Genomic DNA, 25,658 nt, shown 5'->3' with positions numbered 1-25,658 from the left:
CTCACTTCTTATTTTTTAATTGATACTTAATTATCATATTTTGGGGGAACAGCACTGATATTTTCATGCATGTATGCAATGTATAATGATCAAACCAGTGTAACATATGTATAACCTCAAATGTATTATTTCTTTGTAAACTAGGCTTCTCACTTATAAATGAAACACAAGCTATGTAGAACTTCCAGCTTCCACAGGTTAACACAGAGCATTGTTAATCCCTGCTCCTATAGTTTGTGGCACAGATAAGGGTAGGTCTTCTGTAGAAATGACTGGCAGAGGGCTTGTCATCCACAGGGGAAATGAACGCTTCTGCTGTGCCGGGTGACAGCTTCCTCTCGCCCCATAGTTTTTTGTGTGTTTTTGTTTTGTTTTAAAGATTTATTTGTTTTTTGGGCCTGGTGTGGTGCATAGAAGCTATGATCACGCCAGGATCCCATATGGGCGCCGGTTCTAATCCTGGCAGCTCTACTTCCCATCCAGCTCCCTGCTTGTGGCCTGGAAAAGCAACTGAGGACGATCCAAAGTCTTGGGACCTTGCACCCGCGTGGGAGACCCAGAAGAGGCTCCTGGCTCCTGGCTTTGGATCAGCTCAGTTCCAGCTTTTGCAGTCGCTTGGGAAGTGAATCATCGGATGGAAGATCTTCCTCTCTATATCTGACTTTGCAATAAAAAATAAATCTTAAAAAAAAAAAAAAGATTTACTTGTTTTTCTTGGAAAGGCAGATTTACAGAGAGAAGGAGAGACAGAGAGAAAGAGTGAGCCCATCTACTGGTTCACTCCCCAAGTGGCTGCTGTGGTTGGAGCTGAGCCAATCAGGAGCCAGGAACTTTTTTTTGGTTTCCCATGCAGGTGCAGAATCCCGAGGCTTTAGGTCATCCTCCCATTGCTTTCCCAGGCCACAAGCAGGGAGCTGGAAAGGAAGTGGGGCATCTGGACTCAGACTGTTGCCCATATGGAATCCTGGTGTATGCAAGGCAAAGACTTCAGCCACTGAGCTATCTCACCATTGCCCCAGTTTTAAAGTGGCCTTTAAGGTTTGTTCTGCTGGGCAGGAATTCAGCAACCCTCACGTTTGTAAAGGTGCTGAGTGCAGGTCTTCTGTCAGCTGAACCCGGGTGAACAGGACCTGGTGACCTCTTCCCCACCTCCACATCCTGTGCCACACTTCTCTCAAGCCAGGTCCCATTTTCCTGCAAGCCCTTTCCTAGTAACCCTTTGCTAAGGGGCTGTTTCTTTCATCAAGTGAGCCTTCAGGTCGTTAAGGATTGTGCAGTTCAGATGTCACTAAAATACCCAAGAAAGTCTGATTGCTGTGAGCATGGAGAGGACGGTGCCTGCTTAAAGCACCAGATCCTCTCTTTCCGTCAGGAAGTCTTGTGACTGATGGAACCCCGACTCTACTGATAACTGTCTTCCCTCACTTTGTAGAGTCATGGCTGCTGTCCCTCAGAATAACCTACAGGAGCAACTGGAGCTGCACTCAGCCAGAAAACTTAACAACAGGTCAAACCTTTCCAAACCCAAAGCTTCGTAAGTATTGTGCGTGGCTTTCTGTCATATGTGTGAGATCGCTCCCTCTCCTCTCTCATTCTGTGCATGAGGAAATGAAGTGATGGGGTTCCAGGCTTTTCCTGCCTGGCAAATTAATAACAGAGTGACTTGGCAGCATTAGCTAATAATTTATCCAACATCTCTTTTGAGTTCCTGGCAACATATTTTCCTAATAAAGATTGGCTGTGTAAATGAATTTTTAAAAAGATTTATTTTTATTAGAAAGTCAGATTTACGAAGAGAAAGAAAGACAAAAAGCTCTTCCATCTGCTGGTTCACTTCCCAAGTGGCCGCAGTGGCTAGAGCTGAACCGATCTGAAGCCAAGAGCCAGGAGCTTCTTCCTGGTCTGCCATGCAGGAGATCCAGGCCTTGGGCCATCCTTGACTGCTTTCTCAGGCCACAAGCAGGGAGCTAGAAGGGAAGTGGAGCAGCAGGGTCATGAACTGGTACGCATACGTGTGCATGCAAGGCAAAGATTTAGCCACTGAGTCATCATGCCGGGCCCCAGAGTGTCCTTGTAATGCTCTCTCCTGCTGGCTAGTATCTTCATCAAGATGTGGACACCGTTCCGGGTACCTGACTTTACAGGCACCACTGACCTTTACGTCCCTGAGTCTGGCCAGTAGCCAGGAGCTGGCCTCCTTTATGTGTCCTTCAGGTCTAGGCAGAGCCTGCCGCTTTAATTCTTTTCTTTTTTTGCCTTATAATCTGCATGAGCAGAGCAAAAGTAGCCACGTTGGTTTCCTCCCTTTTTCATTTAACACCATTGCTTCCCTCTGGAGAAGGCTGTGTTTAAGTACTTCACTAGGTAATACCACCCTGAAAATGAGCTCCTGAGAACTGAGAGTCTCAAGACCCAAGAATTCGCTTCTCCATGGGAAGCACCCAGAAAGAACACATTGTACTTTCACTCCCTCAATACTTTTTAAAAATCAGAGCCACGTGTATCCTCTGCTCATTTACTCATTTCTAATACAAGTAATATAATTGGCCATAGACATTAGTAAAATAAAAATCGTTTTAGAGTTGGTGGCTTTTTTTTTTCCTTAAATGAATCCATCTAATTCATTGTCTTTCCATTGCTTTTTTAGAGGTTTCACTTTTAAAAAGAAAACCTCTTCCGACCACAATGTATCCGTAACTAGCTTGTCAGTAGCCAGGACACCTGTGTTGGCTGAGAAGGATGTCAATGTCACGGAGGCCTCTGCCTTCAGCGAGCTGCAGTCCCACACTGCCAGTCAGCAGACGAGGATTGGCGACTTCTTTAAGAATGTCCCCACAAGCCAGCAGACCAAGGGCACTGAGGCACCCCCGCCACCATGGCCTGCATCGCAGCCTCCCCAGCCAACATCCTGCACTCCCCAGAACGTGCTGGTTGCAAAGACACCTCGCAGCACTGTCCTCAAGAAACTGGACTTCAGCTCCTCCCCAGACTGGCTCAGTGCCCTCCACGGCTGGGACGATATGGATGACTTTGATACCTCCAGGACCCCAAAAGCACTTGCCACACCCTCCAGAAAGCCCGGGGTGAGAGTAAGCACTGCTCAGAAGCCAAAAAGAGCCAAGAAGAACTTTTGTAAACCCAGTACCACAAGGCCCGGCTCAAGCCCTGCCTCCATGGCCTGCAAGCAGGTGGACTTGACTGAGAAAGACTGGGGAGACTCGAGTTGGTTGGGTGGCAGCGTGATTTGCATCAATGATGATGATGATGATGACTCCATTTCCCAAGTGCTAATAGAAGATTCTCAGGAAAACCAGTTGCTGGAAACCCACATGGGAGATAAAAAAGGTAAAATGGACCGTTGTCCCTCGAGTTCAGTGTGGTGATTGGCTCTTGAAAGACAGGACTGGGCATTGAGAGCAGCAGTGAACCTGCTGGAGCTCAGAGAGCTGTGTGCTGTATTGAAGTGTTTCTTCTTGTTGAATGTGGCTTTGGGCCACATTCTCGAGGCAGGTCACAAACTGAAACGAAGGGTTTAATTGTGCTGGTGTCATTTTTTCTATCAGTATCAGGGGTAGCTCTATGGCTTTGCACATGGAGACAGTAAGGTCTACAGGGTGAAAACAGCCAGCTCACGGTAGAATTGCAAATGAAACCAAGCCTTTCACTGTACATGGTTGCTATATGACTTGGTACCCTCAGTTGTGCACTTGTTGATGCATAGTGTGATCTTGTGGCCCGGTTCCAGTACGGGCACATGGTGCTTAATGACAGGGTATGTCCTGGGGGAAGGCATGGGTGAGCTATGCCATCACTGCGTGACATCAACAGAGGGACGTGTGGGTGAGCGATGCTGTTACTGTGTGACATCACATCGTCCTTCCCAAACTTGGGAGGCGTAGTCCACTGCACAAGTGGACCTGGATGGGGGTGGCAGGTATGACCTGCCACCAGCAGGTGCCTCTGCTGAGTACTGGAAGCAGCTTGCTAAACATAGAACAGGTACAGTAGCAATATGACATAAAAGGTAAATGAACAAACAGAACAGTAGGGCACTTCCTGTGACTGGCATTCCCAGTGCTGGAATTTGCTCCAGTGAGTCAGCGAGTGTGAAAGCCGGGCCGCTGTTCTCTGCTGCCATAAACTTTCTAAGCGCTGTGTGCTCTGCCTGCACCCAGTTCAGGACACACTAACTATCAGGGCTGTGGTTTCCTATGTAACTATGTTTGTGGAATACCACTGGAAAAGCCCTCCTGAGGCCACAGTACTCTTGGAGTTTTTGTTGCCATGGTCGAAGGAATACACTATAAAATGACAACGGGCAGGAGTCTGGCATGCTGGGGCTCAAGGCGCAGCTCCACTCTACCACAGCTTCCTGGGGATCCACGCCCTGGGGGCCACAGTGATGGCTTGTGTCATTGAATCCCTGACGCCCACATAAAAGAGCTGGCTGGAGTTCCAGCTCCTGACTTCCACCTACCACAGCCCCGGATGTTGTGGGCTTTTTGGGAGTGAGTCAGCAGGTGAGAGATCTTTCTATCTCTTTGCTTGTCAAATGACAAATAAGATTTTCTAAGATAAGATGCCTTGAAAATAGGCATGCATAAAAAATAAATAAATGTAATATACCAAATTCATGAAGCACTAATACAGTTACTTATTATCAAATATGTGTTGTATTATTGTGGTCAGTATATACTGTCCCTAATTATATGAGCTATACTTGTAAATACTTGGAAGCACAGTGGGTTTGTTTAAAGATTTATTTGAAAGGCAGAGAGCTAGAGCTTCCATCTACTGTCTTACACCCCAAGTGGCTGCAGTGATTGGGGCCAAACCAGGTCAAAGACAGAGACAGAAAACGCCATCAGTCATGTGGGTGGCAGGAGCCCAAGCACCCTGATCAACTTCTGCTGTCTTCCCAGGCAGACTGGTAGGGAACTGGATGGGAAGTGGAGTATCTGAGACTTGAACTGGTACTCATGTGGGATGCAGGTGTTGCAGGAGGAAGTTTAACTTGCTGCTCTACAATGCCAGCCCCCACAGTAGGTTTGCTGACAGCAGCGTCGCCCCAGAAGCTCGAGTAGTACATATGCACTGTACTACCATGCTGCCACACTGCCACGCTGCAGCATTCCGGCAACACGCACAGGGATGTCTGAGCCCCCTTGTTACCTGCCACATACATGACCTGTTGCTGTGTGGCCCATGAATGTCATAAAAAAATGGCATGCAGCACATTTCCCACTTAAGCCTTATAGCTACTAGGTACTCAGCACTTGACTGAGCTTAGCCAGTGTGGCATAACCACCTTACAAGAGAATTGTAAATATGAGGCTGAACATTCTGAACACATGAGAGGACTGAAACTGTGTGGCTGTCACTAAAAGTGTGAAAGTGACCTGAGAGCAGGCCTGGTCTTGTGCCATCCTATGTGGCCTGGAGGTCCTGCCGCAACCAGGTCCTGTGGCTGAGGCAGTCACCTGTGCAGGCGGCCACCCCTGCTCATGCTCCTACTGCACTTAGTTGTTCACTACAGCTGTGTGTGAATGCAAATAGAAAACAAAGTGTGCGTGTTGACACTAGGTAGGGATCACATGATTTAACGAGAGATAGGCAGGAAAATCCCTGAGCAAATCTTAGGCCTCAACCCCAGACTTCACCAGACTTCATCCAGGGACTCTGTAACCTGACTGCTGTGCACGTGAGAGGGTTGTCAGGGCTTGGGCCAGGGGCCCTTTCTGCCACCCCCCCTTTTTTTTTAAAGATTTGTTTATTTTTATTGGAAAGGCAGAACATAAGATATTCCACCTGCTGGTTCACTCCCCAAGTGGCCACAATGGCAGGAGCTGAGCTGATCCAAAACCAGAAGCCAGGAACCTCTTCTAGGTCTCCCACGCAGGTGAAGGGTCCCAATGCTTTGGACTGTCTTCCACTGCTTTTCCAGACCACAAACAGAATGGGAAGTGGAGCATCCTGGATATGAACAGGTGCGCATATGGGATCCCGGCATATGTAAGGCCAGGACTTTAGCCACTAGGCTACTGTGCTGGGTTCCCTTTCTGCCCTTTTAATCATCAGAAGGACTTGTGTTGATCTGCTGTTTTCCTTCAGGTGACAGTGAAGACCAGAAGCATTTGGAGGTGATGGAGTCAGATTGCAATAAGGAAGTCCCACCTGTCGATCTGGATGATGATAACTATGATGTGGATTTTGTTCCGCCCTCCCCGGAAGAAGAGCTCTCTTCCACCACCTCTTCCTCTTTGCGGTGCTCTAGGTAACATGTTGCTGCAGCATGTTTATTGCAAGTTTGGACAAAAGCATTAAAAGTCCTTATTTATATGTTTTATTTATTGAGTTAATAGTAACTTAAAGATGTACCATCTCATCAGTTCCACATAGTTGATTTTTGGCCTGACTGCATTGCTGAAAATAGCAATATTTGACCATTTCATTTGGCATTTGCTAAATTTTAGCAAATGAGTGATGAGATTGTTGTCATCATGTACTGTCACGAGCAAACTTTCTCCATGACTGGTGGAGAGTGTAGATTCCTGTCTGCCACATTTCCCGCATCCTCAGCTCAGCTCCAACCCCTTGCAGTGGAGTGGTTTGTTAATATTACATGCATGTCATTTGAAGAGCAGCAGATCCCTGTGCGTACCCTCAGCAGGGAAGGAGGCCAGCGTTGTGTATGAATGACCCAGTCTTGTTTCCCTCGGTTTGTGTTTTAACAGAAGCACTAGGAGGTCTGACAGGTGGAAGAGACAAGTAGAAGAGGAGTGTTTTCTGTTGAATAACTGAACTAAGGAACGGTTAGCGCCCTCTCTTTCTCAGTTCAGTCATGATCATAGCAAGCTTTAAAGCCAAGTGAGGTCCTTAGAGAATCCAAGCCCATAGTCTCCTGAGTGACACGGCCAAGGCCCTAGAAGAGCCAAGAATTGCCACTCATGACAATGGGCTGGGACCAGCATAGTGCCTTCCCCTGGCCCTCCTGGCCTCCTGGTGGAGGCTTGGCACTCGTTATAACCAGCCTTCTACATAAGAGTGAGGAAATGCTTGTAGTCCCCCAGTTCCAACAAAGGAAACAGTGTCTTTGCCCATGTTTGGTTTTCATCCTGCTCCACATATGTGTTTGATTTTTGCATTGTTGTAACCCATATGTAACAATAAATTCACATTCTGCTGCTTTTAACATTATTTTTCAAAACTTTCCCCATATTGTTGCATGATTCTCTTCTTTGTAATAGCTGTGTAATTTATTAGGTTGTCATACCATAAATAACTTTACCTGCATTTTTTTTTTAAAGATTCATTTTTTTTTTATTCAGAGTTACAGGGAGAGAGGGAAAGACACAGAGAGAGACTGAGAGATCTTCCATCCACTAGTGAATTCCCCAGATGGCTGCAACAGCCAGGCTGAAGCCAGGAGCTTCATCTGGCTCTCCCACCATGTGGGTACAGGGGCCCAAATGCTTGGACCATCTTCAGCTGCTTTTCCATGCCATGCCATGCCATGAGCAGGGAGCTGGGTAGAAAGAGAAGCAGTCAGGTTATAAACCAGTGCCCGTTGCCGCAGACAGCAGCTTTACCCTGTAAAGCTACAATGCTAGCTTCTGCCTACGTTTTCAGCAGTTGGAAAAGTGATCATTTCTGATTGATTCTCTTTATTTTCCATTGCAACCTTATACACAGTTTTCACAGATGTTACTTTGGTTTATGTTAGGTATACATTTAAATTTTTGCTACTATTTATTTATGTATTTATTGCTTTATTTGTAAATATTTATATATTTATTACTTATTTAATGCTGGCTATGACCTGACTTTTCCAAGGTTGAATGATCAGACAATAAAAAGAGACATGGGTTTGTCTCCTATATTCCAGATTTCTTTAGTTGGCGCTCAATTCTCCATCTATTGGCCCTAAATGACCAATTCTGCTTTATCTCCATTTATGCCCTTTTGCAATAACCCTAAAGTTTCAGTGAGCCTGATGAGACACACTGATAAACGTTGCTGATAATATGACAGTTTTCTTTAATTACAACATGTTATCATTTAAGAACCAATATATTGTGGGCCTGGAATTGTAGTGTAGCTGGTTAAACTGTTGCCTGCAATGCCAGCATTCCATACAGGCACTGATTCAAGTCCCTGCTCCTCAACTTCTGATCCAGCTCCAACTAATGCACTTAGGAAAACAGCGGAAGATGGCCCAAGTACCTGGAGCCTGGCCACACATATGGAAGACCTGCATGGTGCTCTAGGCTCCTGGCTTTGGCCTGGCCCAGCCCTAACCATTGCGGACTTTTGGGGCATGAGCCAGTGGAAGATTATCTGAGTATCTCTTCCTTTCAAATAAATATTTAAAATTTTTAAAGATCTAGTATATGCCCTTGTCTTGATTTAGTTAGAATATTGTATTTCGGAATCCTGCTTTAGGAGAATGCAGTTGATCCTGGGATGCCAAGCTGATAAAATTGTCTTTTTTGATTTTTCCCAAACCTGTCTTTCAAGGCTTGTTCAAATTCCGCCTCCGTGGAGAAGCTTTCTCAAATTCTGTCAAGTGCTGTCTTTGTTCAGCTTTCCACAGGACCCTCACTTAAACACTCATTGAGTATTCATTGATTTTGCTACTTTTAAAGTATTTTATTTACTGATTGTGTATTTTCAGATTTGTTTATTTGAAAGAAGCAGTGTTAGGACTTCGAAGCACTGCTTTACTCCCAAAATGACTGCACCAGTCAGAGCTGGTCTGGGCCAGGGCAGAAGCCAGGAATCTGAACTCCATCTGGGGTCTCCCGTGTGGGTGGCAGGGCCCAGGTATTTGGGCCATCATCTGCTGTCTTCCCAGGCATGTTAGCAGGGACCTGAGTTGGAGTAGCTCTGGGATTCAAACCAGCACTCTGATCATAGGTGTGGGTATCAGGCAGGAGCTGTACCACAACACCACCCCTCTTTTTATATGTTAATATATTTGTGTGTAATGTGTATGATTTCATTATTTGCACATAATATGAGAAGTTGGAATAAAATGCCTTAAATTTTAAGAAGAAAGGGGCCTGGCACAGTAGCCTAGCAGCTAATGTCCTCGCCTTGCATGTGCCAGCATCCCATATGGGCACCAGTTCATATCGCGGATGCTCCACTTCCCTGTTTGTGGCCTGGGAAAGCAGTGGAGGAGGATGGTACAAGGCGTTGGGACACTGCTCCCACATGGGAGACCCGGAAGAAGCTCCTGGCTGCTGGCTTCAGATTGACTCAGCTCTGGCCATTGTGGCCACCTAGGGAATGAATCAGCAGATGGAAGACCTTCCTATCTGTCTCTCTTCCTCTCTGTATATCTGCCTTTCCCATAAAAATAAATAAATATTTTTTAAAAAGAAGAAGAAGAAGAAAGAAAAAAGAAAGGAAGCACAGATTTTTAAATTGAGAGAAGGTTGAATACCCCTTCTCTCTGACAGATAGCTAGGAGCCTGTGAGGATTGTAATTGACAGGGTGAGATTAGAATCAGGTGTTAGGGAAAGGGCACCATGAGAGAGAAAGCTGAGGACTCTTGGATTCCAAAGCTGGGAGAATGGGGTCCGGCTTCGAGAGGGGTTAGAATGGAAGAGGTAGGAAGCCACGCCCCTGTTCTCTGTGATTTGTCTGGCCAGTTGTAAAAGAAATGATGCGTTTGTTTGGCTTGGCATGAGGCCTGATTGGATAAGAGTTTTGCTTTGCAGTGTGTTAAAGGACCTTGACACCTCACACAAGGATAGCCTGAGCATATCAGAAGACACTTTGTCAATTCCTCAGAAACGGACCCCGCCAGAACCTGATCCAGGAACCACAACAGGCTGTGAAGGTACAAAATGTTTTTAGATGAGGCGCGTAATGGAGCTACTTACTTTGCATGCACCCTAAGACTGTGTCTCAGCCTATGACTGTGTAGCACGGAACAGCAAATTGACAGTCTCCTTTGTTCTGCTTTCACAGAAGCATCCTTATGGGTGTCAGCATGTGCTAATCTAGTCCTCTGATGAGCTTCATTCTGTCTCAAAGATGCTGCTTATCAGGCCAGCACTGTAGCGGAGCGGGCTAATTCTCCATCTGTGGTGCTGCTCCACTTCTGACCTAGCTCTCTGCTAAAGGCCTGGGAAAGCAGCCGAGGGTTGCCCAAGTCCTTGAGCCCCTGAATTCATGTGGGAGACCTGAAAGAGGCTCCTAGCTTCAGATCAGCTCAGCTCTGGCCTTTGCTGCCATTTGGAGAATGGCAGCGGATGGAAGATCTCTTTCTGTTTCTCAATCTCAGTAATTCCCAACTTTCCTTCAGAGGAGAAGTTCTTACATCTACTGACTGACTCCCCAAGTACCTGCACTGCCCAGAGCTGGGCCAGGCTGAAGCCAGGATCCAGGACCCTGTCCGGTCTCCCTGTCGGGGGACACACATTTACATGTGTGTAGCATGGTCTGTGCATGGTGTTTGTTTCCTCTGAACTTCTGATTTTTGGTCTCTGAATTTTTTGCGGAGGATGTTCTATCTGATGGCCTGTATTCAGCAACCTTGCAGTATTAACACAAGTCTCACACTGGCCCTTCCTGCAGTTTTTGTTAGCCCCATTCTACACATGGGGAACTCGGGTGGGTTGGCTGGCCGCATGAGTCAGAATCAGATGGCAGTAGGCCCGCGACCCCAACCCAGCAGCTTGCGCTGATAACCTGTGAACCAAGCTGGCTCTGTGTCGGTCATTTTCACTGATAAAGATGGTTAGCGAGGACAGGGGCAAGGACAGTCCTGCAGAACGTCCTGGGGGCCTCTCTCTCTGCTGACACCAGTCCAGTTGTCGTCACTTGCTTCTGCCTGTCAAGTCACGTGTCTCTCCCTTGCCCTTGTGCATGCCAAAGGCCTGGTCGTGGGACTCCAGAATGTTCCAAGGGCAAGGAGAGATGCTAACCCAGTGTAGAAGCAGCCCTCCTCATTTTCTTCCTCTTTCTCTTCCTCCTCTTCTTCCCGACGCCCACCCTACACTGTGGCTGTTTAATTTTTCTCCTGAAGCATGAGGAAAGTTACACCCAGCTGGCTTGGTAGTTGTGAAGCAGGTACACGGCTGTCCTTCCATGAGTGGGAGACGTTGTGACCTGTCGTTCTCATATTCCGTTTAGGGAAGTATATGCACTAAGGTGGCTGATAGGGTTACCTCTGTAATTGTTTCCTTTCCGTACAGCTCACAAAACAGCCATCTGATAGCATTTCTAGAATTTTCCCTTGTATTGATATCCAGATCACTTTGGGCAGGCCCTGTGAAGTGTTTCTGAAAGCATTTGCAGGGGCAGCATTTGCATGGCTTCACCTGGCTCCATGCCATGATTCCTGTCGTTGCATTTGTCAGTGGCCAGGCCCCAAACCTGGCCCGGGGATCTTGTTTGTGTCCTGGGGTACAGCCTGCCTGACAGGGAACCCAACTCCCTTTCTGGGAGCTGGGACTCGTGCATCCTTCATGCAACCTGCCAGACACTGCCCCCTACTCTGCAGCCTCAGGACCATCCTCCTCACCTAGCAAATAGAATCACCTGGGGGCCTGCAGGTGCCCTGGCACCCTCATGGGCTGCTGGCCCATTTGCCTCTGTCCCTGGTCATCCCCCGTCTATTTGTTCCTTCCTCTGCCTCTGCCTGGGGTCCCTCCATGACTGCTGTCCTTCAGCAGGTTGTACTGGCTTCTCTTGCTCCTTGGAGCTTTCTCTTCCCTGTGGTTCTTGTGAGCTCCTGAGAAAGCAGTTTTCCCCGCAGCCTACCACACTGAAGGTGGAGCAGGCATCTTCTTGCTCATCACCACCCTGAACTGCCTCTTTACTGCATCTAGAACCCCAACTGGCATGGCAGTGAGGTCCTTTCTGTCCAGCTCTGTTTAGAGCTGGTGCCAGCTGGCTGCATTCCATAGCACAGGCTTCACCATCAGGATTTCTCTCCTCTCTCTCCTCTGGCTGTCTCTCATTTGCAACCCTCACTACCTTCTTTCTATTTTCTACCTTCCTTAGTGTCTCAAGTTCTTTTTGTGTGGGGGCAGGAGACCAGCAACAACTTGTCATGCCTGTTGAAAGGAGAATTTCCCTTTCCCAGCTGGTCTACCAAAATTCCAGAGCTGGGACCAGCTTTATGGTGCAGCATGTCAGGCCGCCACTTAAACGCAGCTGTCCCATATCAGAGTCCGATTCCTATCCAGCTCCCTGCTGATGCTAATGCCTGGGAAAGCAGTAGGTGAGGAAGAAAGTGCCTGGGCTCCTGTCACCCACATGGGAGACCTAGGTGGAGTCCATGGGCCCTGGCTTTGGCCTGGCCCACCTCTGACTACTAGATCCACGTGAGAAGTGAAGATCTCTTTCTGGGCATATCCTCCCTCTCTTTGTGTACCACTTAAAACGATTAGTCCATCTTTAAAAATAAAATCAAATTTCCCAGAGCTGATTCCTATTATACCACCTCAGCTCAGATGCCCACAGACGGAGTTGGGAAAAGCAGAGCAAGGGGCTGCCAGCAAAGGGAAGCCTGGGGCTGGGCAGGCCAGGCAAGGGGGCCTCTGGCCCGGCTAACCCTTAACTGCACACTTTGGGTTGACACAGAAATATTTACACATGAAGTTATTAAACAATCACAGTATACTGAAAGAGCTTCATGCCTTCCAACAACCTTGGTTACCCTAAGAAAACTTACTGTCCTGAGATTCAATGGAAATACTCTCATGGCACAGAATAAAGACAGTCTGATTGTGCAACAACGCGTGGTTGTTTACAATCTCGTTTTTCCATACTCTGTACTTTCCATTCCATTGCCTTGTAGCTGGGCAGGTACATGTGCGGCAGCAGCTGCTCCAGGTGATGCATCTCATCTGCGACTTGGTTGATGCCATCCCCACCGAGGCACTGAGAGCCCTAGAGGGCGGGAGTGAGCTGCTCCGGCAGCGGGACACAAGGTACTTTTATGTCGTTCCTTCCCGAACATGTCTTTCGGTGTTTCTAACCCCCTCTTCAGTCCAGAGCAGACAGAGCTAATGGTCCAGCTTTCCAGCCTGCGCATTGCATGAGGGTGCTCATCATGTGGCTCTGTTCTCACTGTATTCACTCATCAAACCATTCCCTTAGCACTGGATTCAGACTCTCAATAGGGAATGATGATGCGTTTTGCTACAACTTCTATTTAGAGTGAAAACTGAGGGTGCACTTTTGTGGCCGGCCGTGGTAGACTCCTGAGTTTAACAGGCCGTTCCCTTTTCTCCCTTTAGAAGGAAGCTGCTGGCTGAAGCAGGTTTTGACAGAGACGAGCCCCATCTCCTGGGTTCACTGTGGAGAGTTGGGCCCGATTCCCTGGGGAGCCCCGTGCACAGCGATCCCTGCCCCTCGGCAGCTCCTGCGAAAGCGCTCTATTGTCCTCGCTTCCCCTCAGCTTCTGTTTCCACTGGGAAACATTTGACCACTGGCCCAGGAAAGATGAACTTCTCAGCCCCAACAAAACATCTCTTCGAAAGACCCTCCTCGAGTTCCCATTTACAAAAGTCCTTTGTGGGCAGCAGTCCCTTGTGGCCTGAAATCTCCAGGACCCAGAAAGGAAGTGAGGGCTGCTCTTTCCCAGGAAGCATGCTCACCAGCACTGCGGTGAAAGAGCAGCGTACACACACGGCCAGGAACGCCCAGGCCACCTGTGTCATTGACAGCTTTGACATAGATGACTTTGATGACGACGATGACTGGGAAGACATCATGCATAGCGTAACCACAGCCAACAAGTCGTCCACAGCCGCGTACCCCCCTATTAGGGAAGGGGGGCCGCTGAGGACAGCATCCGAGAAACTCTCCTTGGCCAAGAGCAACCGGCTTACAGCGGTGACCACAACGCCCTGCGGACACTTCTCGGAGTCCATTCAGAATGACGCTGGTAAGCTTAAGATCAAGTGAATGCTTCTGTATTATGGGAAAACAGGACTGTCCAAAGCAGGAAATGTGTAATACAAGGCCACAGCAAGTCAGGGTTGCCTGCAAGCCACCGTTGCTTCTATGCAGATTTCTACTGATAATATGAATTACAAATCACACTTTGAAAAGCAAGTTGCTCTTTTGTCTGTGCCGCAGCTGTAGTTTTATATAGTGTGTAATTATCACCTATTGTAGTAAAGCTCCAAAGTCATTACAAACGTGCCTTTCAACTAATGGGTCTTTAGCCTCAAAACAATAAAGCTTGAGCTCGGGAGGGCCAGGTTTTTGATGATTTGGGAATGGGGAAAAGATAAGATGAATTCTTAGCAGCCAAAACTTGATTAATTTATGACATTGGGGATCAGTTTGCCCACCAAAGATTGATTGATTGATTTGAAAAGCAAGATCAGTCTTACAGCTTCTGGTTTTCTCCTCCAATGGCTATAATAGCCAGGGCTAGGCCATGACAAAACAAGGAGCCTGGACCTCCAACCAGGTCTCCCATGTGGATGGCAAGACCCAAGCACTTGGGCCATCTTCTCCCGCTTTTCTAGGTGTGTTAGCAAAAAGTTGGATTGGAAGCAGAACAGCTGGGACAGAAAGAGGCATTTATATGACTTTGCTGGCATGACAGGTGGTGGCTTAACGCACTGAGCCACAGCACCAGCTCCAGGGAGCATGTGTTATGTCTTCTTTTTTTTTTTTTTTTTTTTTTTTTTTTTTGGCAAAGCAGATTTAAAAAGAGAGGATAGAGACCTGCCATCCACTGGTTCATTCCCCGAAATGGCTGCAACAGCCAGAGCTGAGCCAAGAGCTTCTTCTGGGTCTCCAGCCACTGCCGTCATCCACTGCCGTCATCCACTGCTTCCCCAGGTCATTGGCAGGGAACTGAATTGGAAGTGGAGCAGCCAGGACTTGAACTGGTACCCATGTGGATGCTGGCTCCACATTTGGAGATTTAACCTACTATACCACAGCACTAGCCCCTCCTTAATGTCTTGAAAGGATAAACTGTGAAGCCATCTGAGGCAGAAGAGTCAGAAATCTCTGGATGTAGTTAAATGATTTCCTTGTGCCTTTTGGGTCCTGCAACAGACATGTGTTGCATGCTCGCCCCGTGCTGTGTACTGTGTGAGTTCTGGTTACACCCTGGTGTATAAAGGAGTAGTGAGCAGTTCCTGCCCTTTGGTGCTCACAGTATAAGAAGAGAGAAGCTGTGGGGGACTGAGGTTAGCCACTGTAAAAGCTCCAATGAAAAACCCAAATGAATTTACAGGCTTACCACAATGCTGTGAGGGTGTCGCAGGATGTTTCTTAGTGAAAGCGAGCTTCTACGTGCCAGGTTGCGTAAAGCACAGCCCTTGCTGCATTTGCCGTTGACAACTTAACACCTCGGAAGCTATTCTGACAGTCATGCTGCTGACCTTTCAAATAACCATTAATTTATTTTTGTATCAAGTTAGAATGTGTCACACTTGACGTTGGCAATTATGTACGAGACAATGGGGTGTTGGGTTAGAGTGGGTGCCAGGGCTGGCACGAGCGCGTGTTGCTTTCTGTGCTGTGTCCAAGTTACGACAGCCAGGAAGGAGTGAAGCAGGATGAGCGTGAGAGATGCGAGGGAAGGAGAGCCAGGCAGCTCAGAGAGTCCCCGGCGAGTGGGAATGCTGGATTGCCAGCAATCGGGACGGCAGGTGTGGAAAGGAGGTCAGACAGCCGTTTTCAGACTCACTGGGCCTGGAGTGTCAGGAGCAGCCAGGTGACACCGAGTAGGGCTACAGAGGGAGGCCTGGCGTTCTCCGCATGTGGGCAGTATTGGAGGCCCGAGGAGTAGGAGGGCCTCAGACAGATGGGGAAAAGAGCCCCCAGGAGTATCCGAAAGGCTCCCGCAGGTGCAGGACAGATAGGCTGAGTGCAAGCCAGGAAAGGGAATTTCAGGCCAGTAGAAGAGCTGTGGTTGTTCTCAGGGTCAGGGGTTTGTAGAATCTGCAGGACTGGCAGGCACTCCTGCAAGGGCCAGGCCAGGCGTGAAGGTGGGCTCTGGGCTGGGTGGCCAGCGGTCACTGTCTGTGCAGTGTTTTCTTTCGAAGAGTAGAATGCTCTCTCAAACCCAGGAAAGAGGGTTTTGATTGTTTTCACCATAAAGCAATGATTAATGAGAAGAATTAAACACACCTTGCAGGCAATAAGGACGAGTGTTGAGACATCACATGGTACCCCATAAAGAATGGGTCAGTCAGAAATTTAAAAAGAAGTGAACCAGGGGAGGCTCTGTGAGGAAGAGGAGGGCTGGGACTGACTAGTTACATTACATCAGTGCACTCAGTACCTCTTAACATTAATTCTTTTTTTCTCAGACAAGCAGACGCAAAGTTTAACCTCCAGAAACGTGAAACATGAACGTTTCCAGAGTCTTGACTTTGCCCATACAAAAGACATGATGAAGATTTTCCACAAAAAGTTCGGTCTGCATCATTTCAGAACGAATCAGCTAGAGGCCATCAACGCCGCTCTGCTCGGGGAGGACTGCTTCATCCTGATGCCCACCGGTAGGTATTTTTAGACAGGAATTGGCAGCAACTCCCTGGCAGATGTTCAATGAAAGCCCTTCACAGAAATGGAAAGCACGCCTCCCCAGCATCTCTGCCACCGAGGGACCTCTTAGACCTGCTGGGTGAGAGGAGGAACATGTGCTAGTTACCTCAGCCTTGCACCCACATGGTTAGCGTGATTGTTTGGACAGCCCCCCAAGATCTTCCAACTTGACACCCTTCGTGTTGAATTAATCTAAGTGTTTTTCCTTGGTAAGTTTTCTTTGCTCCAGCCTAAATAAATCTGGTGATTGCAGTGGACTTGACGTAGGCTGGTATTAACGTGGTGAACAAATTTGGCAGCTCCAGGGTGTGGCTTGTATGCAAGGCAGTGTGGCAGGGGCTTGGCCCTAGCTCCTCCTGTGTGGCTTGAGGAGGTTGATAATAAAGAGTCCTGCTCCCCAGAGGGCCACAAGGATTAGGTGAAAAGCGCTTGTCCCAGTTTGGGGGAGTCCAGGACTTCCCACCATGCTCCCTGAGCTGCTCAGCTTTCTCCCCGAAAGCAAGAGAGCATTTCCTGGAGAGTTTGGAGGGGCAGCTCAGAGCATCCCAAGGGACCTCAGCACCTGTGTGTCTCCTCCCTATGCCTTTGACTTGCCTTGCGCTGATCTTCAGCAGGTCACTAGTGCCATCATTGTTAAATCGCATTCACTGGGTGTCTGAATTTTAAAATCACTTTTAAAATTTAGGTGATGATGGTTTCAGTAATCGACATTTCAATCTGTATTAATTTGTTCAATGCATGTCTTTCAATTTGACTCTAGTTTGGTATCCAAAACTCTTAACATTGGAAAGGCCGTTGGTGATGGACCAATTCAGTGATATTCAGGGCTTTCCAGAGTCTTTTAGGGCCTTTAAATATACATATACATATACATATACATATACATATGCATATACATATACTTAGAGACAGAGCGTGCACGCCAGGACTGACTTGCAGCCTCATACCAAACACCTCCTGCTTGTTTGCTTGCTTTTCTTATTTATCTGGAAGGCAGAGGGATCTTCCTGCTGCTGGTTCACTCCCCAAAAACCTACAACATCCATGACTGGGCCCAGCCCAAGGTAAGATTCCAGAACTCCACCCTGGTCTCCTGTGTAGGTTGCAGGGACCCAGGTGCTTGAGCCATCACTGCTCCTAGGGTGCACATTGCAGGAAGCTGGATCAGAACTGGAGGAGTCAGTACTCAAACCAGATAACATAAAGACTCAAGGGGCAGGTATTTGGCCTGATAGTTAAGCCACCACTGGAATTGCCATGTCTAGTATTGAAGCGTCCATTGCTGAGCCCAAATTCCTGCTAATGCACACCCTAGGAGCAGCCCTGGTGGCTCAAGTCACTGGGTTCTCACCACTCGTGGAAAATTTATATCAAGACCAGGTGTTGTAGGTGTTTGAAGAGTTGAACCTACAGGTAAGAAATCTCCATTGCTGCTCTTCCACTGCAATTAATTAATTAACTGATTAATTTTAAGAAGAAATGAGCAGCTGAAAGCCTTCGGTTTCATCCTAGGAATAGTAAGGCAAGTTTTGTGTGGTCTTTAGAACTGTGTATTTTATTACGTTGTAATTACTATTACTTTCTACATTGTATAGGAAGTAATTCTTTATTTTACCATGATTGTTAGAATTTCCTGCCCTGATTCTGGCTTTTACTATTGGAGGTATCTGTGTAAGATGTGCTGGCAGAGTATTATTATGCGTGATGGAGTTGGACTCACTAGCTTGGCTCCTTCTACATAACATGTTGTTGGTGCCCTGCACAGCACCTCTTGGTGTCCTGTTAATATTGTATGTGATTTCCTTTGTGACTTGTTGCTCGCAGGATAGAACCTGACAGGTCTTTGTTCACTGTGTCCCTTTCAGGAGGTGGTAAAAGCCTGTGCTACCAGCTGCCCGCCTGTGTTTCTCCTGGGGTCACAATTGTCATCTCTCCCTTGAGATCACTAATAGTGGATCAAGTCCAAAAGCTGACTTCCCTGGATGTAAGTTATGACATAAAAACACTAGTAGAAGCATGCTTTGGGAACCATTCTAGTTCTGTATACAGGATAACTGATAACCTTCTTTGTGAAAGAACTCGTGACTTAACAGAACATAGCAGATTAAGTTGTGTTGTTCAGCACAAATTGTCGAAAATTCTGAAACGGGTAACTTGTGGTTCATAGTTAAGTCTGACTTTATTCTACAAGAATGTATTTTCAGTTGTGTTTTGCTGATGTGACTTTTTTTGTCATATAAAAGGATTTCCTTTTCTATGCCTGCCAGATCAGCATAGTTCTCTCTCCCTTGTGTCTTAAAATGCAGTCACATGCACATGCCCACACACATATGTCCCTTTTTCCTCAAGGCTGAATTTAAGGAAAGGTATGACTCCATTCCACTGAACTCTTCAGATTGTTTTCAACAAAGACTGCTTTCACAGTTGTGAGTCACAATTTCTCAACAAGGCCACTGGTTTGTTTTTTTCTTTGTTTTTTCTAAAAAGTGTCTTAGTACAATGAAGGTGGCCAGGCATCTGTGATATTGTAATGTTGTAATGCATTAAAATCCTCAAGATATATTAACCTAAAAATATAGGCATCCTGGGGCTCCGGCACAGTGGCCTAGCGTAGCGTAACATAGCAGCTAAAGTCCTCACCTTGAACACGCCCCAATCCCATGTGGTTCCGGTTCTAATCCCAGCAGCTCCACTTCCCATCCAGCTCCCTACTTGTGGCCTGGGAAAGCAGTTGAGGACGGCCCAAAGCCTTGGGACCCTGCACCCATGTGGGAGACCTGGAGGAAGTTCCTGGCTCCTGGCTTCGGAACAGCACCGGCCATTGCAGTCACTTGGAGAGTGAATCATCAGACGGAAGATGTTCTGCTCTGTCTCTCTTCCTCTCTGTATATCTGACTTTGCAATAAAAATAAATAAGTCTTTTAAAAATATCTATATATAGTCATTCTTTGGACCGTAATCTCTTTGTGTTAAATTCCTATTTTATTTAAAATAGGAATAGCAAAGCAACCATAGAAAAGGAAGTAAACAGGCTGGTGGTATAAAGGTGCCGCCTGCAGTGTCGGCATCCCAAATGGGTACCACTGAGTCCTGGCTGTATCCAGTTCTGTCCAGATCCCTTTTAGTGCTCGCTGGAAAACAGCAGTGGATGGCCCAAGTGCTTGGGCCCCTGCACCCATGTGGAAGACCTGGAAGAAGCTCTAGGCTCCTTGCTTTGGCCTGGCCCAGCTCTAGATACTGTAACCATTTGGACAGTGAACCAACAAATGGAAGATCTCTCTGTAATTCCACCTTTCTTTCTTTTTTTTTTTTTTTTTTAAGATTTATTTTTATTACAAAGTCAGATATACAGAGAGGAGGAGAGACAGAGAGGAAGATCTTCCGTCCGATGATTCACTCCCCAAGTGAGCCGCAACGGGCCGGTGCGCGCCAATCCGAAGCCAGGAACCAGGAACCTCTTCCAGGTCTCCCACGCAGGTGCAGTGTCCCAATGCATTGGGCCGTCCTCGACTGCTTTCCCAGGCCACACGCCGCCGGGCCCATAATTCCACCTTTCAAGGTAAAAAGATAATAACAATAATAACTTTAAAAAAAAAAAAAAAAGGAAGTAGGGCCCAGCGGCGTGGCGTAGCGGCTAAAGTCCTCGCCTTGAATGCCCCGGGATCCCATATGGGCACCGGTTCTGATCCCGGCAGCTCCACTTCCCATCCAGCTCCCTGCTTGTGGCCTGGGAAGGCAGTGGAGAACGGCCCGGTGCTTTGGGTTCCTGCACCTGCGTGGGAGACCTGGAGGAGGTTCCTGTTGCCCGGCTTCGGATCGGCGCGCACTGGCCCGTTGCGGCTCACTTGGGGAGTGAATCATCGGACGGAAGATCTTCCTCTCTGTCTCTCCTCCTCTCTCCTCCTCTCTGTATGTCTGACTTTGTAATAAAGTAAATAAATCTTAAAAAAAAAAAAAGGAAATAAACAATGGGAAGACTATTGAATTTTGCTTAGTAAGAATTTTTAAATCACACATTACCACTTAAGCAGTATTCTCAACAGGCTGCACATCAGGGGCCCTGGAATGACATCAGGTGGCCTTCCGCCATTTCTGGATACTGATGCGGTTGGATTAGTAGGAGTGGCCCTCTCTACTTCTTTCTCCACTTTCCCCAGATATAGGAAGCAAAAAGGAGATTGGAGGTAGTGTCTCATCTACTTTCCCCCATTCCTTGACTCTTCCCCACCCTAACTGGTAGTCTGCATGGGCATGCATCCCTCTTGTAAACATCATCAAAAATAAAAGGAATTTATTATTAATTAAGAAAGAAATCACAGTGATTTCTTTTGTTACTTCCCCCTTTTACAAGAGGTGAATGACAGCAAGGGAAAGCCAGGGGGAAAGAATGAACTTTGATCCAGTTGCCCCAGTGGTTGGCGTGGACCAGGCCAAAGCCAGGAGCCAGGACTCCACTCAGGTCTCCCTCTTGGGTGACAGAGACCCAAGTACTTGGCATTTGTCTGCCACCTCTAAGACCCATTATCAGGAAGCTGGATCAGAAGCAGAGCAGGCACTTCCCTACAGGAGATGGCCATTCTAGTTGGTGGTTTGACTCACTGCAGCCACAACAGTCTTGACAGATTAAATGTGTGATTTGTGAAACATTTTGAAACCGAAGAATAAATATAATCTTAATTCAAATTAGTGCATAAACTTTAAATCCTGTATTGCTTTTGTGTTTAGATTCCAGCTACGTATCTGACAGGTGATAAGACTGACTCAGAAGCTGCAAGTATCTACCTCCAGTTATCCAAAAAAGACCCAATCATAAAACTCCTGTATGTTACTCCAGAGAAGGTTTGTGTGCATACCATTGTTTTAAAATACTGTAATCTTTTTAAAGACTACTATAGAAATGCTTGCATGAACATTTTTTTAAATTTTGATGTTTTTGGTATACAGCATAATGTAGCAAATTCCAGAAACTTGCAATGGTAACATTTTACTATAATCATTTTATTGTCCTTTTTCTCCAGTTTTTTTTTTTTTTTTTCCTCAAACACTTGGGAACAGGTTGAAAGCATGATTTCCTTAACCCTAAATATTTCACTGTGCCTTTCCTAAATATAAGGAGCCTTTTCAGATAGTCTCAGTGCAGTTACAAAATCAAGAAATGCACGTTGATACAATGACATTACTTAGTTTCACTAGTTGTTTCACTGGCGTCCTTTACAGCAAAGGAAAAGCCCAGTATCCTCGATTTGAGAGCAGCACTCTCTCCCTTTCCTGACTCTGGCAGCTTTCAGGAGTGAAGGCCAACTGTTCGGGGAGCTGTCCTTCGGCTGGCATTTCCTCCAGTTTAGATTCCTGCTGTTGGTTTTAGCAGAAGCGTCTTGGGAGTGGGGCTATGCGCTTATGCAGCCCGTTAGGAAGCATTCAGTGTCCATGCAGCCTGTTAGTGATGTGCATTGGCTGATCCCCTTGTTAAAGCAGTGCCAACAGTGATTGCACCTTTTTTTTTTCTCTTTGTCCTTTGTAATCTGCAGACCCCTGTTGTGGGCACTTTATGTCCTATTACTCTTGAGCCTTTTACACACAGCTTTGAACAGTTATTCAGGATTCCTCCCCAGATCACTCAGTACTGTGATGGTTTTTCTTAGTTATTTGGCATCCTTCCATAATAGAGGAAGACCATGTATTCCATGTATTTAAACATTGGTGTCAGTATTAGCTCAAGGGTTCTTCATTTCTTCAGTGGGTTACAGTCAGTTGTCATTATACATTCTGGTGGCTTCATTGTCCTAGATGTGACCATGTCCTTTTGGGCTGCTTCTGTTGAGCTGTGAGTACTAGATGTACCTCTGGCACTGGGCTGCCATGGCTTTCAGGTGCTGTTACGAGACAGACCCCGGAATCCAAACACAAGCAGCAATGTTGTCCACCAAAATATATGCCCACATGCCTTTAACACCTGTTCCCAAATTAAAAATAAGTTTAAAAACAAACAAAAAAACCAAAACCACCTGTTCCCGGTGTAAACGTGCAGTGGCCTTCAGACACTTTGGGGCCTGAAAGTGTTTTAGAACCACTGACCTTGGTAACTGCAGCTGACTGTCCGCCATGTCTACTTGCTGTTTTCTACTTCTGCCATTCTCTCCACAGGTGGAAATAAGAACCAGTGTTCTCTGCAGATCGTAATGCAGCCATAAGTTAATAAGATGACAACTTTGGCATGGTGCTATGTTTAAATGTCCCTTGTGTTTCTGGTCTAGGTATGCGCCAGTAACAGGCTGATCTCTACCCTGGAGAACCTGTACGAGAGGAAGCTCCTCGCCCGTTTCGTCATTGATGAAGCGCATTGTGTCAGTCAGGTAACTGCTACCCTTCCGTCCTGCAGTGTCGTCAGGTGCACGCCACCATGAGCCCGCATGTGTGTGTAGGACTGAAGGCGGACTCACACTCATTGCACACGTCTGCTGTTCCATTGCAGACCAGAGTCGTGCTTAGTATGCTGACCAGTTTGCTTTTTCCATAAGGAAAATCTGAGCAGTCTGAAAATCGGTGTTTCTGTTTCAACTAGTGGGGACACGATTTTCGTCAGGATTACAAAAGAATGAATATGCTTCGTCAGAAGTTCCCATCAGTCCCAGTGATGGCTCTCACGGCCACGGCCAACCCCAGGGTCCAGAAGGACATCCTCACGCAGCTGCGGATCGCCCAGCCCCAGGTGTAAGTTGTGGAGAGACCAGAGTTTCCCAGAGCTGCTAGCACGTTAGGGCCGCCCATGCCAGCAAATGAGCATGTCAGCCTGAGACAGTCCCTTCGTGGGTCAGTGGGCAGCAGAGGCCTTCGTGGGTCCAGTGGGCAGCAGAGGCCTTCGTGGGTCCAGTGGGCGGCAGAGGCCTTCGTGGGTCAGTGGGCAGCAGAGGCCTTCGTGGGTCCAGTGGGCGGCAGAGGCCTTCGTGGGTCCAGTGGGCGGCAGAGGCCTTCGTGGGTCCAGTGGGCAGCAGAGGTTGGAAACTGGAGCCCTGGGGCTTTGCTTCGCTTGGTAAAATCAAAACTCCCAGCAGCCGCTTGGGATGTAGGGATGAAATGCATGCTGTACCTGGTGACCCCGTGTGATCCTGGAGTGGATAGGCTTTTCCTCGCCTGCTTTTGGCCACCAGGTACTCCAGGGTTTACTGCACAAAAGCCGGCAGATGACCTCGTTTTACTGTTTCCTCCTCCCCCCCAGAGTCCCACTCATACCCAGGATGTAGAGAACATCACAGAAACCATGTAGAACAGCTTTTCTGCCATATTTTTATCCCTTCTTGCTTCTACCAGTTCCGTGATTGTTCAAAAACAACAGCAAATCTCACTTCTATATCTAAGTTGGGCTGAGTGAGTCCTACTCCACCTGGGATTGTAGTGTCAGATGTGGTTTTTGTTGTGTCCACTGACTGATTAATTGCTTCTTTACCATCTGTTGCATACCAAGGTTAGAGTATTATTTTCCCTTGCACTTTATTAGCAAGCACTTTGAATTTGAGGTTTCAGGCCATTAATGGTTCTGGAATGGCCTAAGGATTCATGAATGATGAAGAGAATAAGGTGAGTTTTTAAAACCCATTGTTTGTTCACTTAAATGTGGAGACAGACTGGCTCTCTAAATACTTTGGGTGGTGAACCCCTCAGCAGTAACTCCCAGAAGGTGGGGAGGAAGCTGAAAGTGGTGCATGGTTGGGCATGAGGGCAGCCTGAGCTCTTGATGGCCATAACAGCCTTGGCAGAGTAAACTGGAGGCCTCTAAATTATCTGATCTCAAACAGGGAAAACGAGAACGAGTGTTTTGGCTGTCTGCCAGCCTTCAAGTTGTTTAGTTCCAGCCTAAAATATTTTGTTGCCAATAGTGCTTTTCTTATCGCACTAATGATCATTCTCAAGTACAGGAATTCTGGAACGGGATATTTTAACTTAACTTGCATTTTAACTCACTTGTAGAGAATTATTTAAATTTTTATGGGGAAAGATACTTTACTTCAATTACTGAATTGCCCTATAATGGTATGTTTGAAGGTTTTGTTTTTTAATGTTATTTGAAAGCCAGAATTCAAAGAGAGTACAAGGGTGGGGGAATCTTCCTCAGCTGGTTCACTCCCAAAAGGACCACAGCAACAAGGGCTAGCTCAGGCTGAAACTGGGGCAGGGTAGGGCCCAAGTACTTGGGCAATGCTCTGCTGTTCTCCCAGCTGCAGTAACATGGAGCTCCGTTGGAAATGGAGCAGTTGGCACTTAGTGAGATACAGGGAGAAGCTTAGCTTGCTGTTAAGCCCCTATACCACCATATTTACGATTTAGGTTCTAACAAAGAAAGCATGTACTGTGAATTTATTTTTATAAGTACCTCCTTGGGTTATAAAATTTATTTTTTAAATAGATTCTTGTTTTTAGCTTTTTTTCTATTGGTTTGTGCCAGATGCAATCTGCTGTCCTGGTAGGTCTGTTGCATTCTTTGACAGATGCCCATGGTTAGTGCCTTTCACCTTCTGAGTGAGCGTTCGTACTTGCAGGTTTTGTGACCTGTGTTTGTGTAAGCACTGCACACAGCCCTGTAGAGGCGGAGACCTGGAACCTCTTTTGTTAGTGCTGTGGAGAGGAGATCTGCCTGGGAAAGCAAGATTGCACATTTTCAGACTCTAGCATGTGGTGCCTTTTCGTACCTGGCACGCAGTAAGAATTAATAAGTGAAATGCATGCAGGCGTTTTGGTGAGCGTGGGTACTGCGTTTACACTTGGGTGAGTCCGTTGGCTGCCTGCTCTGCTTGATCCTTCTTTGCATTTGGGAGCGGTCCATCTGCGTGGAGACCGAGGATGCTAAGGAAGAATGCTTTCTGCTGTACTGTTTCCTGCCCTTCCCTCCAGTCAGGGTAGCTCTTGTGTCATGACCCCAGGGATGGCAGGTATTCCTGGGGTCAGAGCAGTGGCCCCGTGGCTCCTGTCTCCTACCAGTCTGTATGATACCACTCCTATCTAGGAAAACAAGGGTGGATACAGAAGCCAGTCTTTACACCATTCCTGACGGATCTTCAACTTTGAACTGGGAGACAGCAACAGTAGACACGGAGAGTTGACTGTTAGCATGGCAGTGGCT

The 25,658-nt window shown here is 47.1% G+C and overlaps 1 protein-coding gene across 1 annotated transcript in view; it reads left to right on the top strand.

Annotated features, from left to right (window-relative positions):
- Window positions 1–1,376: 1,376 nt before the first annotated feature.
- BLM (BLM RecQ like helicase) overlaps window positions 1,377–25,658 on the top strand; it is a 62,644-nt gene continuing 38,362 nt past the window's right edge. Inside the window, exons 1-11 of the mRNA XM_004578307.2 lie at window positions 1,377–1,534; window positions 2,648–3,345; window positions 6,112–6,274; window positions 9,727–9,848; window positions 12,819–12,951; window positions 13,261–13,910; window positions 16,306–16,497; window positions 18,409–18,527; window positions 21,269–21,382; window positions 22,798–22,896; window positions 23,106–23,254. Coding sequence (XP_004578364.2) covers window positions 1,437–1,534; window positions 2,648–3,345; window positions 6,112–6,274; window positions 9,727–9,848; window positions 12,819–12,951; window positions 13,261–13,910; window positions 16,306–16,497; window positions 18,409–18,527; window positions 21,269–21,382; window positions 22,798–22,896; window positions 23,106–23,254 — 2,537 coding nt within the window. The 5' untranslated portion in view covers window positions 1,377–1,436. The remainder of the gene's footprint in view (window positions 1,535–2,647; window positions 3,346–6,111; window positions 6,275–9,726; window positions 9,849–12,818; window positions 12,952–13,260; window positions 13,911–16,305; window positions 16,498–18,408; window positions 18,528–21,268; window positions 21,383–22,797; window positions 22,897–23,105; window positions 23,255–25,658) is intronic.

This window comes from Ochotona princeps, chromosome 6 (assembly GCF_030435755.1).
Source record: "Ochotona princeps isolate mOchPri1 chromosome 6, mOchPri1.hap1, whole genome shotgun sequence".
Classification (NCBI taxonomy): Eukaryota; Metazoa; Chordata; class Mammalia; order Lagomorpha; family Ochotonidae; genus Ochotona; species Ochotona princeps.
The sequence above is the reverse complement of the archived record's forward strand: the minus strand, read 5'-3'. Positions and strand labels throughout refer to the sequence as shown.